General features: G+C 36.4%; 2 protein-coding genes across 2 annotated transcripts; both read right to left on the bottom strand.

Annotated features, from left to right (window-relative positions):
• Window positions 1-1945: 1945 nt before the first annotated feature.
• LOC107188667 (neuropeptide Y receptor type 2-like) lies at window positions 1946-6952 on the bottom strand. Its single transcript, XM_015576997.1, has 7 exons — window positions 6817-6952; window positions 4391-4456; window positions 4116-4318; window positions 3593-3820; window positions 3039-3221; window positions 2775-2972; window positions 1946-2629 (listed from the first exon to the last, which is right to left on the bottom strand). The coding sequence occupies exons 3-7, from the start codon at window positions 4218-4220 to the stop codon at window positions 2018-2020; spliced, it is 1326 nt and encodes a 441-aa protein (XP_015432483.1). The 5' UTR covers window positions 4221-4318; window positions 4391-4456; window positions 6817-6952; the 3' UTR covers window positions 1946-2017.
• Window positions 6953-9713: 2761 nt separating this feature from the next.
• LOC107188653 (metal transporter CNNM4) lies at window positions 9714-15255 on the bottom strand. The gene is made up of 14 exons (XM_015576982.1): window positions 14798-15255; window positions 13876-14167; window positions 13644-13793; window positions 13381-13536; window positions 13101-13289; window positions 12814-12987; window positions 12127-12298; window positions 11839-12030; window positions 11602-11748; window positions 11366-11503; window positions 11009-11281; window positions 10682-10917; window positions 10359-10586; window positions 9714-10280 (listed from the first exon to the last, which is right to left on the bottom strand). Exons 1-14 carry the CDS (start codon window positions 15253-15255, stop codon window positions 10125-10127), a joined length of 2961 nt encoding a protein of 986 aa, XP_015432468.1. The 3' UTR covers window positions 9714-10124.
• Between the last annotated feature and the right edge of the window lie 567 nt (window positions 15256-15822).

The following is a 15822-nucleotide window of genomic DNA, read 5'->3' as shown; positions in this document are numbered from 1 at the left end:
TGACTAAAATATACGTACATAAATATATGAATACACCAAATGGTAAAAATATTTTCGTAGAATATTGGACAGGACTGCCCTAAGATAACGATATCCACCGATCGTGACGCGACGATGGACGAGACTGAGTGAGATGAGTCAGACAACCGTTAACCAACAGTCAGCAAATGTCAGTATTTTTGTTGAATCAGGTTGAATCTGTATAGTTATAATGTACATCACGACAAATAATCATTTCGTCCCAAAACAATTTATCGTGTGTATGTTTTACGATGAAAAGACTTGTTTCTGTTGGAATGAAGACAAGCTTATAATATTTCCGTATACGAACAATGATTTTGTATCCGTTGAAGTTTTGACAGCTCCGGCTCCGATAAAAAATGTACAGTGTTTCACAAATCGAATTTTCTTAGTTTGCATTCCACACGGAATATATAAACTTTCGAGGGATCGAAAATTTGCTATTTTAAGTACAAGTGCGATCGGAATGGGCACTGTTTTCTATGAAATACTGACAGTGAGAAATAAATATCTGTACTTAGATAATAAACAAACTAAGACGAATAAACTGTTATTTCAATTTTCTTATGAGGAAAGCAATTCAAACGAGTTATGTGTATATCCACTGAATAGAGAAAATACGAACCAGCAGTTCATCGGGACAATAACAAATAAGGATTCCACTGTAGAAAATTTATGTCTGTTGACAACTGGAAAGAAAGTCTTGACATTAATGAACGGAACTGTTCAAATAATATACAATAGTGTTTATTCTATTAGAGACATAATACCTGTACTAAAAGATTCAATGGTTGCTGCTTTGTTGTTTCTCACTGGAGCGGACATTGTTATTGTAATGTATGCAAAAGATGATACAATGGCTTTTGAGAAGGTGTGTTTAGGAACAAATATACAGGCTCTCTGTGCAGGCTTTAGTCGATCGATGCAGGATGCATTATGGTTTGTCTATTCTGATGGGTCTAAACTGTATTATGTACACAAGCAATTACTAGTGGACAATGCTCAGAAATTAAGCATTCAAGATAACAACTTTGCTTGTTTACAATGTTACAATTCAAAAATAATTTTGGGCCTAACCATGGATAAACAATTGTTAGAGATTTCTGTAGATACAGTAGAAAAGACATTATCAGTTGAACATGATACTTTGATTAACCTTCGTTTGGATATGTTGGTAGGCACTAATCTTATAATGGACAGGATTTATAAAGGAACTCAGGAAATACACAGATTAAACGAAATATTACTAATGGAAGAAGATAAATTGAAAAGAATAAATTTGTATGCTCACAAACATAAAGTACAAGTATGTCCAAAAATGTCAATACACAGGATAGCTGATAAGTTGTTTTTGTCAGCAAGGTTTGAAGATATATTTCCAAAGCACAGTTGGGTTGTCCTGAATGTGAAATTAGAAAAGGAAAATATATCTTGTACAAAAAAAGCAGGGGATCAGGAGACTGTAGTCGATATTTGTATACCAGAGGGTAAAAAAGTCAATTCGTTGCAGGTCACAACAGATTTAATCACATTGAAAGATGAAGGACATCCCTGGTGTCTTACAAGGAACTATGTAACTTACCCTCTGAACGAAAAAACCAAGAAAAAGAAAACAAGGTCGGACAAGACAAATTTTATAAACTCTAAAATTGCTATACTCGAAAATTTTATACGAGAAGGAAATATTGATATGAAAAAGTTGTCCGAAATTAAGAGAATTGTAAGAAGAGAATTTAGCGATGCGTAAAACTGAATTGCGTTCAGAAGGTAATTTAGTTTAAAGATCTTCAAGTCACATTTACTGAAACCAAAAGAACCACCGTTCCGTCGGAAGTAGACTTTGAAAATTGTTTGATCGATAAAACTATTGTTAAATCGATATTTATAAAATTTTTCATTACATTTTAACATATTTCGTCTTGTACAACTGAACATAATTAAAACACGAATTTTCGAAACAAAAGTACTTTATTCTACACTCATTTAATCGATCTTTTCATAACTTCTCCGAGGTAGGTACTTCAACGATACTACCTATACTGCAACTGGAGCTTTTCTTCGAGTGTTTTGGTGGATTTCTGGAGCTGTTCGGTGTTCTGACGCTGCCCAACCGGATCTGAAACGCCTCCAATGTTTTCGAGTTTCTCTTGGATCCTCTGCGTTGTTGCACGGTCCTGGTATTGCTGTCGAGTCTACGTCGCCAAAGTTTCGCGAAACAGACGCGAAAATTCTCGGAGAATACACCGTAAAGGAGAGGATTCGCTATGGTATTGAATTGCGCGACAATCAGTGTCCAAACGAAATGATGGGATCTCAGAAAGAAATCTGTGTCCTCGACAGGTCGTCTGCCGTCCACGTAAATCAACAGCATCACGGTGGTTATCGGGAGCCACATGATTAGAACGGCCAGCACGTTTAGCAGTAAAATTCGTACGACACGTAGATGCTTGTGCAACCGTATTTCCTCGTGCTGCGAAAGACTACCGGCTCGTCCTAGCCGCCCTGTCACCGACGCACTGGACAACTTTCTTCCCGGCCAAGGTAGCAACGTTCCGACCACCGATAGCTCAGAATCTCTTCTACCTGTTGCGCCGCCGTTCTCCAACCCCTGGATATATTTGTACCTTTCGTTCAGAAAAATAGATTGACCGTGACATCACAAACGCTCGATTAGAAAGTTTGCTGTGCAGAGGATATAACGTGTCGTATGATATCAAGGGTTATGCGAAAACATAGGGAGACAATTGAATTACTTGCGTAATGCACGGTACAGCCCATCTGCTTCGGGAGTCGAGGATCTTTTGGAAGATTCGTTGATAATGGTAAACCAGAAGGACCATCGGTAGAAGGCAAGCCAGAACGATGATCGGTACCGTGAAGCACAGCGAAACGTTCAGGACCTCGCTTCGTGGGAAGACCAAGGTGCAGATCGTCAGATCGCTCGCAATATTCTAATACGCGATTGAACATTATTAGCGACTGCTCGAATAATTATTTATCGGCCGTGTAAGGTATACCTTCCGTTTGAACCAAAATATGACCGGCAGGAATATGAAAGCCGCGACGATCCAGACGACAAGACTAGCCGCTAGGACCTTCGGTCTGGTTAAGGCACTTCTGTAAGGAGCTATTGCCAAACATCGATGCCTGTCCATCGATATGAACGTCAGTGTCCAGAGCAGCACGAAGCCGCAGACAAACTGTGTAGCAAGTGAAGAAAATAATCGGTATTTATAACAGGGACTTAAACCGGTATGATTTTGATACCGATATTATGCCATCAAAGCTATACCGAAACCGATATATTACCGAAAACCGAAATAAATACTGGTATTTTTTCGGTTTCTATAAGGGTTGGGCTTACATAGGGTTATATAGGGCGAAGGTACAACCGAAAATACCGGTATAATACCAGTATTTTTACGGTTTCTATAAGGATAGGGCTTATATGTATAGGGTGAAGGTACAATCGAAAATACCGGTATTTTACATTTCGGTAGAAGTCCCTGATTTAAAACGAATAACGATACGATCATGTTAAATGGAATTCGTGGAATGCGAGACCAAATACCTGGGAGTAGGGCAACAGTTTGCAGATCGTTTCCCCGAGACACCAGGTCTGGCTCAGTCTGGTGTAAGCGACAGCTGGTACACCGAAGCTGAACAAAAGATCCGCGACGGCCAAGTTCACCAAGCACAAATTCGTGGGCGTTCGCATTTCCTTGTATCCAAGTATACAGCCAGCTATTCCCAAGTTGCTGGCAACCGCCAAAACAAAGCTAACGGCTAATACCACCACCTGTAAGCACGCGATTACATACCTTCGATTCTTTATTCTATTCGCAATTAGAAGACTGCGGATTTTGTGCATTTATAGAATATTCGATTGTATAAAATTCAATACGGTAAAAAGTTTCACGAAGTTTATTTAAGTGTTCTTTATAGTTCGAACTTCTTGAAGAACCCTTAGCCTTACGATTTTTCTGACGACTTCACTCTTCAGAATTACTTTATTGTTAATGATACTCCGCCGATATTAACAGATTCGCGGCGACAGTCGTACGAATACAATGCGCGAAATCAATTCTCGTTACCTCGAACGTGCTAGCTGCTTTTCGGTTTCCAAACTGATTGTAGTAAGTGAAATAATATCGTGGTCCCCATTCATCGTCTTCACCCCAAAGGTAGGACGAATTCATTCTTAAATCGTCGATCCTCCGTTGTCGATCGAGGAACAAACTCGATTCATTTTTTCCCTCTTCTGTTTTTGCTTCTTCTACCACGGAGTCGGTATATTCTGAAAGAAATTCGATTCGTCAGCGTCGTTCGTCTTACAAGAACCGTTTCTGGATCGACGACGATTCCGTACCCTTCGCCAGGTTTTTATCGATGTTATCATCCGTTGTGTATCCGGTTGATAGGACTTATCGGAGATCTGTAACAGGCGAATCGTTTAATGCAATTTAACTTCTGGCGAAACGAGTTGCGCTCTATTAGAGTCAGTTACGGTCGATCGTGTGACGGCCGCTACCGATGTCCTTTGTATCGGGTCGAACGATCGACTAATTATATCGCGCTTCTGGTTGGTAGCGCGCAACGCTGCGTTTAACAGGTGTCGATGGTGTTGCGATGGTATTTATTTGTACCACGGCGAGTCGATTCGAAAATCAATTCAGGAACGATCAGAAATCATCGGGAAGAAACGAAACGTTGAGCATCACGGTAAACTCGAAATTGAAGACCGAGAAACGGATCACCAGAGAAACACTGGTCCAGAGTGTTTCAAGTGCTTCGATCCGTTATACTCTTTAAGGGGGATCAAGTACTACTACGTGTTCGATCGATTTCAAGTGGTAATTAACGTAGCCGAGATTTCTGGATAGAAGCGTAAAATCGAACGATGCGGAACAAGATAAGAGGAGATGAGGAGAGTCCTCTTTCATTCACCACGCCAGAATTTCTCTTTTGTTCGTTCAGCCTACGGTCTCTACGTAACGGGCTAATGTTGTATTCCCAGTAAAGGCCCCCTTATTCGTGCCCTCCGAGAACCCGTCATCGAAATCGTCCGTTGGACGAAATGTTCTACACCCAGTCTCTCGGTTCATGGTTTTTGTTTTTTTTTCCCCCTCCGTGTAAACAATGCCTTTGTACGATCTCCTATTTTTATCGAGCCGCTGAACAGGGTAGTAATACGAGAACAGGGGAAAATATTTACGGGAATTTATAGACGAACGGCGATTAACAAGTCCGTTGGATTTTAAAAAAAGCCAGGGAAACGGTATCGTCGTCGGAAATACCGAATCCTTGCCGAACGATCGTTTTCTTCGCAGACAGTATACATCGTCGTACAGGATGTATACATGCTCGTTCGATTTCTTTGGAACGGGGCAAAAGTCGAGTTTCACGGCGCGTAAACTCGTATATCAATGATCCAGCGATCCATGAGTCGATCGATCGTTCATCTTTTCACGTTCGACAACGAAGCAACGATCGCTCAGGCCCGAATTAAGATTTTTTTGCGGCTCCAGGACTATCAAATTTTTGGGCCCTCCTTAATCGATAAGAGGGGGGAGGGGCGTAATATAGCACAACAAAATGCATAAATCTTCGCAAATTGAAATTTCTTTCAACACTAGAACTACCAAGCAAGTCAAAATGACTTGTCAATACACTCTTACAACAACGATTAAAATGTTATGACAATACATTTTCTCAGATCTTTTGCACCTTTTATTACGATATTAAAGTGAAGAAATTAGTCAATTTCTAAATTTTCGAAAGTGCTTCACGTTTATCCACCGATCGAAGCAAATATACGTTTATCGTCGGTAGTTTTAGTGTTAAATAAAATTAAATAACATTTAATCATAAAGAAATGGAAGTTGCAGAATGGAGCCGCGACTAATTAACATTGCAGAGAAAAAACAACGGGGATATGATAATCGATAGGTCTTTTTTATACGGTAACTCGGATATTTATAAAGTCGACAGAGCATCGATACGGTTCGGACGAAAAGCAAAGAAGTGTATATATGGGGGAAGGGGGGATGGCTTCAATTTCGCCTTTCGTCAACGAAGGAACTGAAATATCTTAACGATCGTAGGGAGCGGCGCTTCTCCCTCTATAAAGATAAAAATTCACTCGCTGTATCGTACAATTATCCCGCCGCGAGTTCTCCTACTCTTGTTCTCCAAGAAACTGTCGCTCGATGGTCGAAGTATACACAGTTATTATTTTTCTTTTTGTTTCATCGATTCGCTTCTCTACAATCGTCCTCGACGATTCCGTCTCGATCGTCCAAGTTCTTCGTTTGAATAAATCATTTTTTCGCGGGTTCGTTCGTGCGACGATCAATCATTTTCATTTTGCTGTTCCGGATCAAACGGAATTCTTTTCTTTATATTAGGTCTACCGGAAAGTTCTGACCGATAACGTCATCTTAAGTTTCAAAGTGTTCATTCCCAGATACCCGTAAAATGGATGTCTTCAAGGCGTAATGTGTTATCTGGGTTTGAAACATACATGGCTGCGTCTATTTAGAATTGTACCGGGTGATTAAACGATGGAAATTATATTGTTCAGTAAATATGAATACATGTATTATTTTTTTTTAATTCGAAAACGGGCAGAGCTTTCCGGTAGACCTAATTATATATGTTTGTATTCCTATCCTCCTCGCGGTTCATTTTTACGTGTGTAATCTTTTTCGCGTTCAATTTTCATTTTCACGTGATAATTAAATCATTGCAAGGTACAATTAACAAATCATCTGTGACAATTAATAGGGCACGTACCTTTGAAACGGTGTATCAATCCGACATTATTAAAACGCGCAGGCAAGTTCATCGCGTGAAGTAAATTGTCAGTTTGAAATCTTAACGAATAGAATAATACGCCGAAAAAGAAGAAAAAAAATAATTACATTTTGTTTTTACATTGAAGTTATTTGAAAATCTTGAGTACAAAAATCGGCGATTTTAAGGAGCCAGGAGGCGAACAATGCGACGCCTGCGAATGCTACCCGCTGACTATTCGCATCGAGCAACCATCAACCATCGGGAGGCATGTTTTAACTCAGTACGCACGTTATACCGCGCAGGATTTAGAAGTTTAAATGTATTGGTCGATGGAATTAAAGGATCGGTGCCTTGAAAACTGAATTGTACTTATATTTTGTGAATTACAGTAATACGCTGATAAATATTTCACTCTGCCTCGGATTGTAAATTTGTATAGATGTACATTTAGTCACGTGGTCATACACCAATATATGGGATGAGCCAGATTTCTAGTATTAGAATCCATAAAAATATTATATTTACTGCAAGATTAACGAATTTTTTACCAGCTTCGTGAAAATTTATAAAGTAACGGTTACCATAAAAATGATATTGGTGTAAGCACCATGTAGTCTCTACCTTGATTTCGAAGCGTAGTAAATTACCCAAATCACGGATTACGAATCATAACACGAACCGATTACTTTTTTGTCTCTGACGTTTCTGTTTACAATTTCCACTGCCAAATAAGGTGTTGATTATAAAGATGACTTAACACTGTTACAAATACATGCGGATAGAGATAGTATTAATAACATCTACAGTTTCTATGAAAAACCATAAATATTAATGATTCGCAACAAATACAGTAAATTATTTAAAAACAATATATAATAGCTAAGTGGGCTATAAAAATACTGCGTATAACATCCATTGTAAATTAACAACAAAACAATAATCACTACCCAGAAAAAAGTAAACTATATAAAACTAATAAATGCTACGAATACATGACACCTGTTCCTTGTATCACGTAACTATTGCAGTTTAAAGATTCTCGTTGTTTTGTTTAACTGATGTTAATCCGTACACTTTCATAGTACACCGCGAACGCTTTAAACTTAGCACGTTGAAATGAATATATTTTAAAGCTATATCGTAAATTATTTAGTATTCAACGAAAACACTCCACAAAGCTACAAACGGCATGCAAATGTATATGCTTAAGTAAAATCGTTCAAATTATACGTATAGATATATGTGGATATATATATATGCATATAAAAAAATAAAATCTGAACGATTTTGTACAAGATATGCTAATCTAAAATCGATATAACTTTGTAAGCACGGCCGCGTAGAATTCGACGATTTAAAATTGAATTCTCGTTAAAGTTATTTCGAAGAATCGATACCCGTATAATGGTGGCGATCAGACTCGAATATTCAATATCTTCTCGAAAATCGTTTAAAACAAACATTGAAACAACAATGCGTACGTATAAAAAATATGGCAGTAACAGTCTAACTATTAAATTTTAAATGGAAATAACAATAAACCGCAATAATTTAAAGGGGGAAACTGTAGATCTCGCCGCTATTCTAATAATCCTATTTGTTGAACCGGTTCTGTTTCTTACGTTAAGTACGCTAGCTGATTATTCCCGTAAAAAATTCGACAAGTTCTTTTTTTTTGTTTTGTCTTATTTCGTTACTTCGCAGATTTAACAGCTTATTAGATAATTATTATCTCTTCGTTAGGGACACTTTGAAATTCGGAAAGATCTCTATTCGTACTTATTTTACCTATTTCAAACACAAGATATGTACAAGTGTTGATCGTCACTTTATATAGAGAAATGATTTTGTTTCTAATATAGTAATTAAGAAAAATAAAAGCATGTGTATCATTAGATTACAGTATTGAACTTCGTTAAATTTACTATTCTTCTACGGGGGATTGTACTGTTGCGCAATTATCACGTAACAATCTTTTTTTTTGTTTTTTTTTTGTTTTTTTCAAAATATAAGACTGTACTTTTACAATACACTGTGCTCGAGTATATCTTCTATGTATACAATAAATATCACGTATTATATGAAAGTGTATGACGAATGAAGAAATCTGCCTCGAATCGTAAGCATGTAAACAGAATGTATCAATTGTTATAAGAATGCGAGAGTATTTAAATGAATGTAATATTTGGAACCCATTGTAGATATTATATTCACCTTCTATTAAAGTGCATTTCATTGCAGACTATTGAACATAGTTTTATAATTTGTTAAGGCACTGAATACAAATATAATCAATTACCGTATTTCTATACCGAAGATAGTTTTACAGTTGATTAATAAGACGAAGGAATAATTCCTATTCACACTATTCACACTCGTATTAGAAATATGACACAAAGAAAACGAGACAATTTAATAAAAGCAAATAAAAACAAAAAAAAAACAAACGATTTTAAAACCTCATTTGTATTTATAGAATAGACTTATAATGCACTGAATAATGCACTTTGTACTTCCTTTTAATGTACACCCAATGTGATTTTAGTCGAATACACTCCTTGTTCTTGCAACAACTATTAGAATAATATGATCTCGACTATATATGTATTAGACCAGTGATCACTGTTTTCAAATCCTTTCAAAATCTTCTTCGCACTTCAGGGTAGAAACATAAAATATTGCGAAAAATGCAGAGACATAGTTGCCATAAAATATTACGTAAATGTGCTTCATTGTCGAAAATGAAATGCACATTCCAGAAGTTTCATGTTTCTAGAGCAAAACACGCGACAAAATAATATTTACAGATCCTAAGTATGAACTATTGAATAGTAAAGAAAGAAAGAAATGATGTTTTCCATGAGAGTGAGAATTATGTTTCGATAAGCGTTCCGCTTTCTCGCTATGTGTACACATAAAAATTATGCATTCTATGTAGCAGTGCTCGAAGAGAAATCAAGACGTCCAATGACGGAGTGTGCATTTACGTTTTGGTTACGTAGTCTGTTATTTACGTAGACTTATAAGAAGGATACGTCTGAAAATTTGGCAATCTTCCCTGAGCGTACTAACTTGATAGAAACTCGGATGTCGCGGACAGTCTCTGGATCAACTATTTCGAAAATTAAAACTCGCGTGATCAGTTATCGATTTGTTTCGGAGGATAAATATTTAAGTAATTCGTTAAGTACCTAATGCTACGATAGCATTGTATGTCATAGAGGTTTTTCCTGCTCTTCGTTGTTTGATACTTGTAAGTTTATAAGCGTCGATGCGTTTAAACATCACCGACTGTTCTCCGAACGTTAAGAGTCATCTTGCTTAGGCAGGAGATTCGTTCTTTCTTCTTCTTCGAGCAATTTCTTAGCCGACATCACTCTGTTCAGTTCTTGACGCGCAAGAATTTCCGAATCCAAGTCTAATTTATTCGGTCCTTGAGTGGGACTTGTTAACGAAGGCGTCTGTAACGTATCTTATACTTAAGACATTGTCTTTTTTCATCGCTACACTTCAAACGTGAAAATAACGAAATCGCATACCTTTATCGGTGAATTTTTAAGCTTGCCATTATGATCGCTATAAGATGAAACGAATTTCGAATGCGTAACTGGACTGGCGCTAACTGGTGCCGGTGACGTTGGAGCGGTTGCACTATAAACGGGAGATTGCGAGCTGTCTTTGTCCCTTTTCGGCTCCTTTTCTTTATCCATTGGTAACACGGGAGATTCTGGCACGCTACGATCGTCCTCGTCCAAAGAATGCAATAACTACAAAACGAAACATTCATGAAAACGTTTATACGACGTCACGTAAAATTATCCGAATCAATTTTTATATACGATCATCGGATATATTCATTAACCTTCTCAACTTCATCGTCAAATTGCTCTTGACCGGGTAACGGATCTTTTTGACTTCTTTGCAGAAGCGTTGCCCGTTTCGCAGCCAAATAAAACGATCGTTTTATTTTCACATAAAACACTTCCGTTACCGCTCGTACTGAATAATCAGGGACAAAAGTGCATCGTAGCATGGAGTCGAGATTGATCGATTGTATGCTTCCTACCGCTTGTGGATTCGCGCTAGTTGGCGATTCCGCTGAAAAAAAACGTCCAATTCATTAGGAATCCGATAGGTAAGATTTTATCAATTAAAAAGATCAATTGATCATATTAAACAGATGTCTTACAGACTCCTATATTCACGGTAAGCGCTTGACAACCGAAATATGTAAATGGACCGCTTTCAAACATCATATTCTCTTTGCCGACTGTAACCTCAACGCGACCTTCCAGGATCAAAACAAAGTAGTCAACCGCTTTCCCTTGTTGATAAATCACCGCTGCCGGATCATTTCTCGCTTTTTCGCGGGATTTCACTTTGATATGATAAATAATGTCTTGTTTAAGCAAACGACGTAAAATAGTTTCCGATATTGTATCGGGCTTAAATGCATCTACAGCTGTGAATTATACACATTACACTCAGATGTATTTTAAGAGTATTTTTATCTGATATTTTCTTAAATCAAAACACTTCTTCCTACTTGTGGATAAATACTGAAACATGGCCAATGTCAACTGTGGTGATATATGAATTCGTTGGTTTTCTTTCTTCTCCGCGAACACAGTAAAGTCTTGCACTTTATGCTTAGCCGGTCTTCTACGTTTCGTTTTGTTATCCGCTGTAACAGATCATAACACAATAATAATAATTACGTTCTACACGTATGGAGCGCATGTATACGTATTATGCCCTAGCAAAGATAAACGAGAATCTTACTAAAGACGTCAGTTTCATCCATGATCTCGGCTTGAATCAATTCTTCTATGACATCCTCCAATGTAACCAATCCTATTACTTCATAAAATGGATCTCCTTCACCTTCGTTGTTTACTCTTTGAACAAATGCCATATGACCCTTGTGACCTGACATTACATAGATCATTTTATTTTCCATCGACTAACAAAGAAGTAACTTGATCCGCGTAAATCGTAACGTTTGTTTCAAACATTTACCTTCTTTGAACTGTTTGAACATTATGTCTAACGTAACATCTTCGAAAATAAAATTGCATTGGTTTTTATAAAATTGGCACAAAGTTTTCAACGGCAAATTATCATCCGGATCAACAAACGCAAGATCCTTAATGTAAAGCATTGTTACTATATTTGTTCTTATTCCTTCATACACTGGTATCCGCGAAAAACCTGAAAATAGTTGATAAGTATTATAGAAATTCAACTAACCAGATACGTTACCTGATCCAATTTATCAATAATGTAAAATCCGTGTAAAATACCTACCTGACTTCATAATCTCTGACACTGTTTCAAAATCTAAGATAGCGTTGTAATCCAACATATATACATCTTCAATTTTTGTCATTATGTCCGCAACACTCTTCTTTCGTAATTCTAATGCGCCGGCGATGATGTTTACTTCGTCTTTTTCTAAATCATTGTAACCCGTCGTGACCTATAAACAATTGACACTGACATGATTATAATTTCACGTGGATCGATATGAAATCTTTAACAGTGTTATTACATTATATTAAGTAGAACACTCAGAAAAAGGTTCTGGATATTAATTACACAACTTACATTTCCTTTGCACTCGTATATGTACACAAACACATGTATCATATAGAAATACATTTTAACGATAAGTTCAGTTTAAATTAGCACAGTATAAATATGTAAAGTTATCTTATTTAAGTTTCACATTGATAAGTAATCTAACACGTACTTTGTAGAATGTGAAAACTTCAAGCAAACGTCAGTAGATCTATATCTTACCTACACATGATTGAATTTGGATGTCAGTATAATTATCTGCCCTATCCATGCTCATTCTGATAAGATCCATAACAGTAAAACGTTTGGAAATGTGTTTGATAATGTATACTTCAAATTACAATCAGAAACAACTATATTACGTACATACTGTGAAAATAATACAATTCGACAATAGTGCGGTTTTGCTCTCACCTTTACAAGTTCTTTTAAACGTTCACGATTATACACATTGCCAATTTCTTCGCCAAGAAGAACGTCTAGAAGCTTGCTAATGGGATAACTCAATGGAAATGTTATTATCATGGTCAACTTTGTTACGTAAATTGTTTTAGCTCCGATACATAATCCGTGTCTACTGCAAATAGCCTAAAAGAAAGGATACATTTATACTACAACTGTGCATCACATAATTATATCCTTTTTAAATGTTTCTAGTGATTCGGTAATAAATAAGTCATATAAATAACGAATATACGTACTTGCGGTGAAATTTCGCCAAAAATTACAATAGCTAAGGTGGAGCAGATAATGGCAACTAATCCAGAAGTTAAGTCATCTAACAAAATAGTGAAGATTGAATTCACTAAAACGTTTGAGAACAAAATCGAACATAATAAATAATTCCCATGATTCCTGACTGGTTGTATCGTCCTTGCGTATTGTTTTTCCTTCAAAAAGATGAACAATTGACGAATTATGAAATTATTATGAAATCATAATTCTAGACTGAAATCTAGAACAAAATCAATAGAATATTACCTTTTCAGTTCCAGTGTTACATAGTATTTTCAATTCAGTTCTATCCATTGCCATTAATCCCAAATTCAAACCGGAGAATAGAGCAGAAAAGCAGAGACACATGAGAATAATTACAATACCAAGCCAAAGTGGCAAGAATTTTTCGTATGTATAGATCTGTAAATAACTTGTTGTTAATAGACACATTGTAATTTTAATACAATCATTTTTACTAAAACTTTATTTATCTCTAAAAGATATACATCATAAAAGATATTACTTACAGTTTTCCATGGTTCAATGCCTTGATGTTTGAAAAGTAAGAGATCAGGCCCTTCCTTTCCATATACCGGTTGCTTTATACAAACATAAAATGGCGAACCTAGTGGCAGCACCACATCAATGGTTGCAGTATTGTTATGTACATTTTTTACCTATATCAACCACATATTATAATGGAACTGCTGAATATATACAAAAAAAATAAAATGATGAATAACACAACTGAATGCTTACTGGAAATTCATTGCTTTTGATTTTATCACAAATGGTACCCCTTTTTGATGGTTCATCAGTAAAAGTGACTAATGTATCTTCTGTGATACCAGAACCAAATAATCTTATAACAGCCCTACTCCCAGCTAATATCTCTGGGATTCCATCATTTCTATAACTCGGATCCTTATCTGATGTTTCTATTCTTATACCTTCGATAAATGCTTCTGTATGGACTTCTTCTGTTATTAAACTTTCATGGACAGCATTGCCAGAGGGTACAAAATCTGCACGACGCACAAGATTGTGTTTCCTAAGAACAACATTTGTTCTAACATTATTTTACATTCAAAATTGTAATTTATTGAGTAGTAACAATTTTAGAAAATGTAAAGTATTTGAATCAACAATTTGCAATAAATCATAGCTATTTCCTTTGTTCTCATTAATTTAAGGAATCAATTAATATTTTATTCACATATCATAGATTTTGCTAATCACACATATAGTAAACTAAATATGGATATCCAGGTCAAGGTTACCAGTATTTCTCCAATTATAATTAATGGTGTCACACAGAAATATGTAACTTCTTTTGCAATTATATGTAAAATGGCTTTAATGAAAAACTGTATTGTAAAATCTATAGATAGTTTTCTATGTTATCTAGTCTCCTATGTGTGCTTCCATGTTTGGACACAATGGTAAAATGAACCAAACAGCTGTCTTTATATCATATTGTACTAAGAAAGTTATAAACACTTGATGCATATAAATGCCGTACCACAGAATAAAATCAATTGCCGTCGGTAATATCAGTATTTTCACCTTTTTAAAAAATTTATGCAATGTCATATGATGGACGTCTATTATTAGTAAACGAAAAACGTTTTCTCTGATGACGGTTTGTGGAAGATAAAATTATCGAGTATTCGAAACTTACTCCGATAGCGACGGAAGAGGACTGATAGTAAACTTGCTCCCAAGATTGGTCCATGTTTCGCCGAACCTGGTGACGATTCTCAGACAGAAATAGATTGTGGTAACCTTAAAATTAGGATCCTCGGTGAACTGGTATATTGCACGACTTCCGTTCGACGCGATCCAGATCGCGTACAATTTGTTGCTGGGATCGCAATCATCGGATGTAGGTGACCAGCATAAAGAAATATTGCTCTCGAGGCCGGTGCCAAGAACCTCGACGAAGAAATCTGAACTATCGAACGAATGTTCAATCGTATTTAATTCTTTCCTATCCAAGATATTCACTGATTTCACATTCGGACTACCGATTACTTTCACTCCTGTAATTGCATTAGCGTATACTATGTTGAAAATCGTAAAAACAAGCAATAAAAGAGCTGCCGGTGTGCATAAACGGTCAACATGTTGCGCCATCATGCGACAAGTGCACCGTGACAACTTCACACCGTCGTCAATCAGTGATCTATTTATAATCTCGGATCCTGATACTGCGCCTGCGTATTACGTTGATTGCATCTCTCCGTTATTTGAAAGTGGGGGACAGTATGACTCAAATTCGGATGTGCATTCACTTTCCGTTAATTATTACTAGAAGTACATCTATGCATTAAACAATTAATTCTCATACCTGCAAGGAACCGTAACGTTTTCATCGATGTTTATGAACAATTTTCTGTAATTCATTGTTTAACGAAGAATAAAGGAAATTGAAATAAGGAAAAATCAAAATTTTCAAGAGACTATTTAGACGCTAGTCAGATGCCTTTTTAACACGTTTGTCTCTCGACGGATTACGAATGGCCCTTACAATCAGTACAGGGTCCATTGTATCTAAACATTTAAATACAATAGAAATCGTATTTTTATTTTCCATTATGCTTATTACACCTGATGTCTGAATATCTTACCAGTTATAAGAAAAAATCTGTGTAAGTATGTATAACATTTTAATAAAATCCGATTAATATCTGCCTAATTGTCGCT

The sequence above is a fragment of the Dufourea novaeangliae genome, unplaced genomic scaffold, assembly GCF_001272555.1.
Source record: "Dufourea novaeangliae isolate 0120121106 unplaced genomic scaffold, ASM127255v1 scaffold139, whole genome shotgun sequence".
In the NCBI taxonomy this organism is placed as follows: domain Eukaryota; kingdom Metazoa; phylum Arthropoda; class Insecta; order Hymenoptera; family Halictidae; genus Dufourea; species Dufourea novaeangliae.
This window is presented reverse-complemented; position numbering and strand designations above follow the sequence as displayed.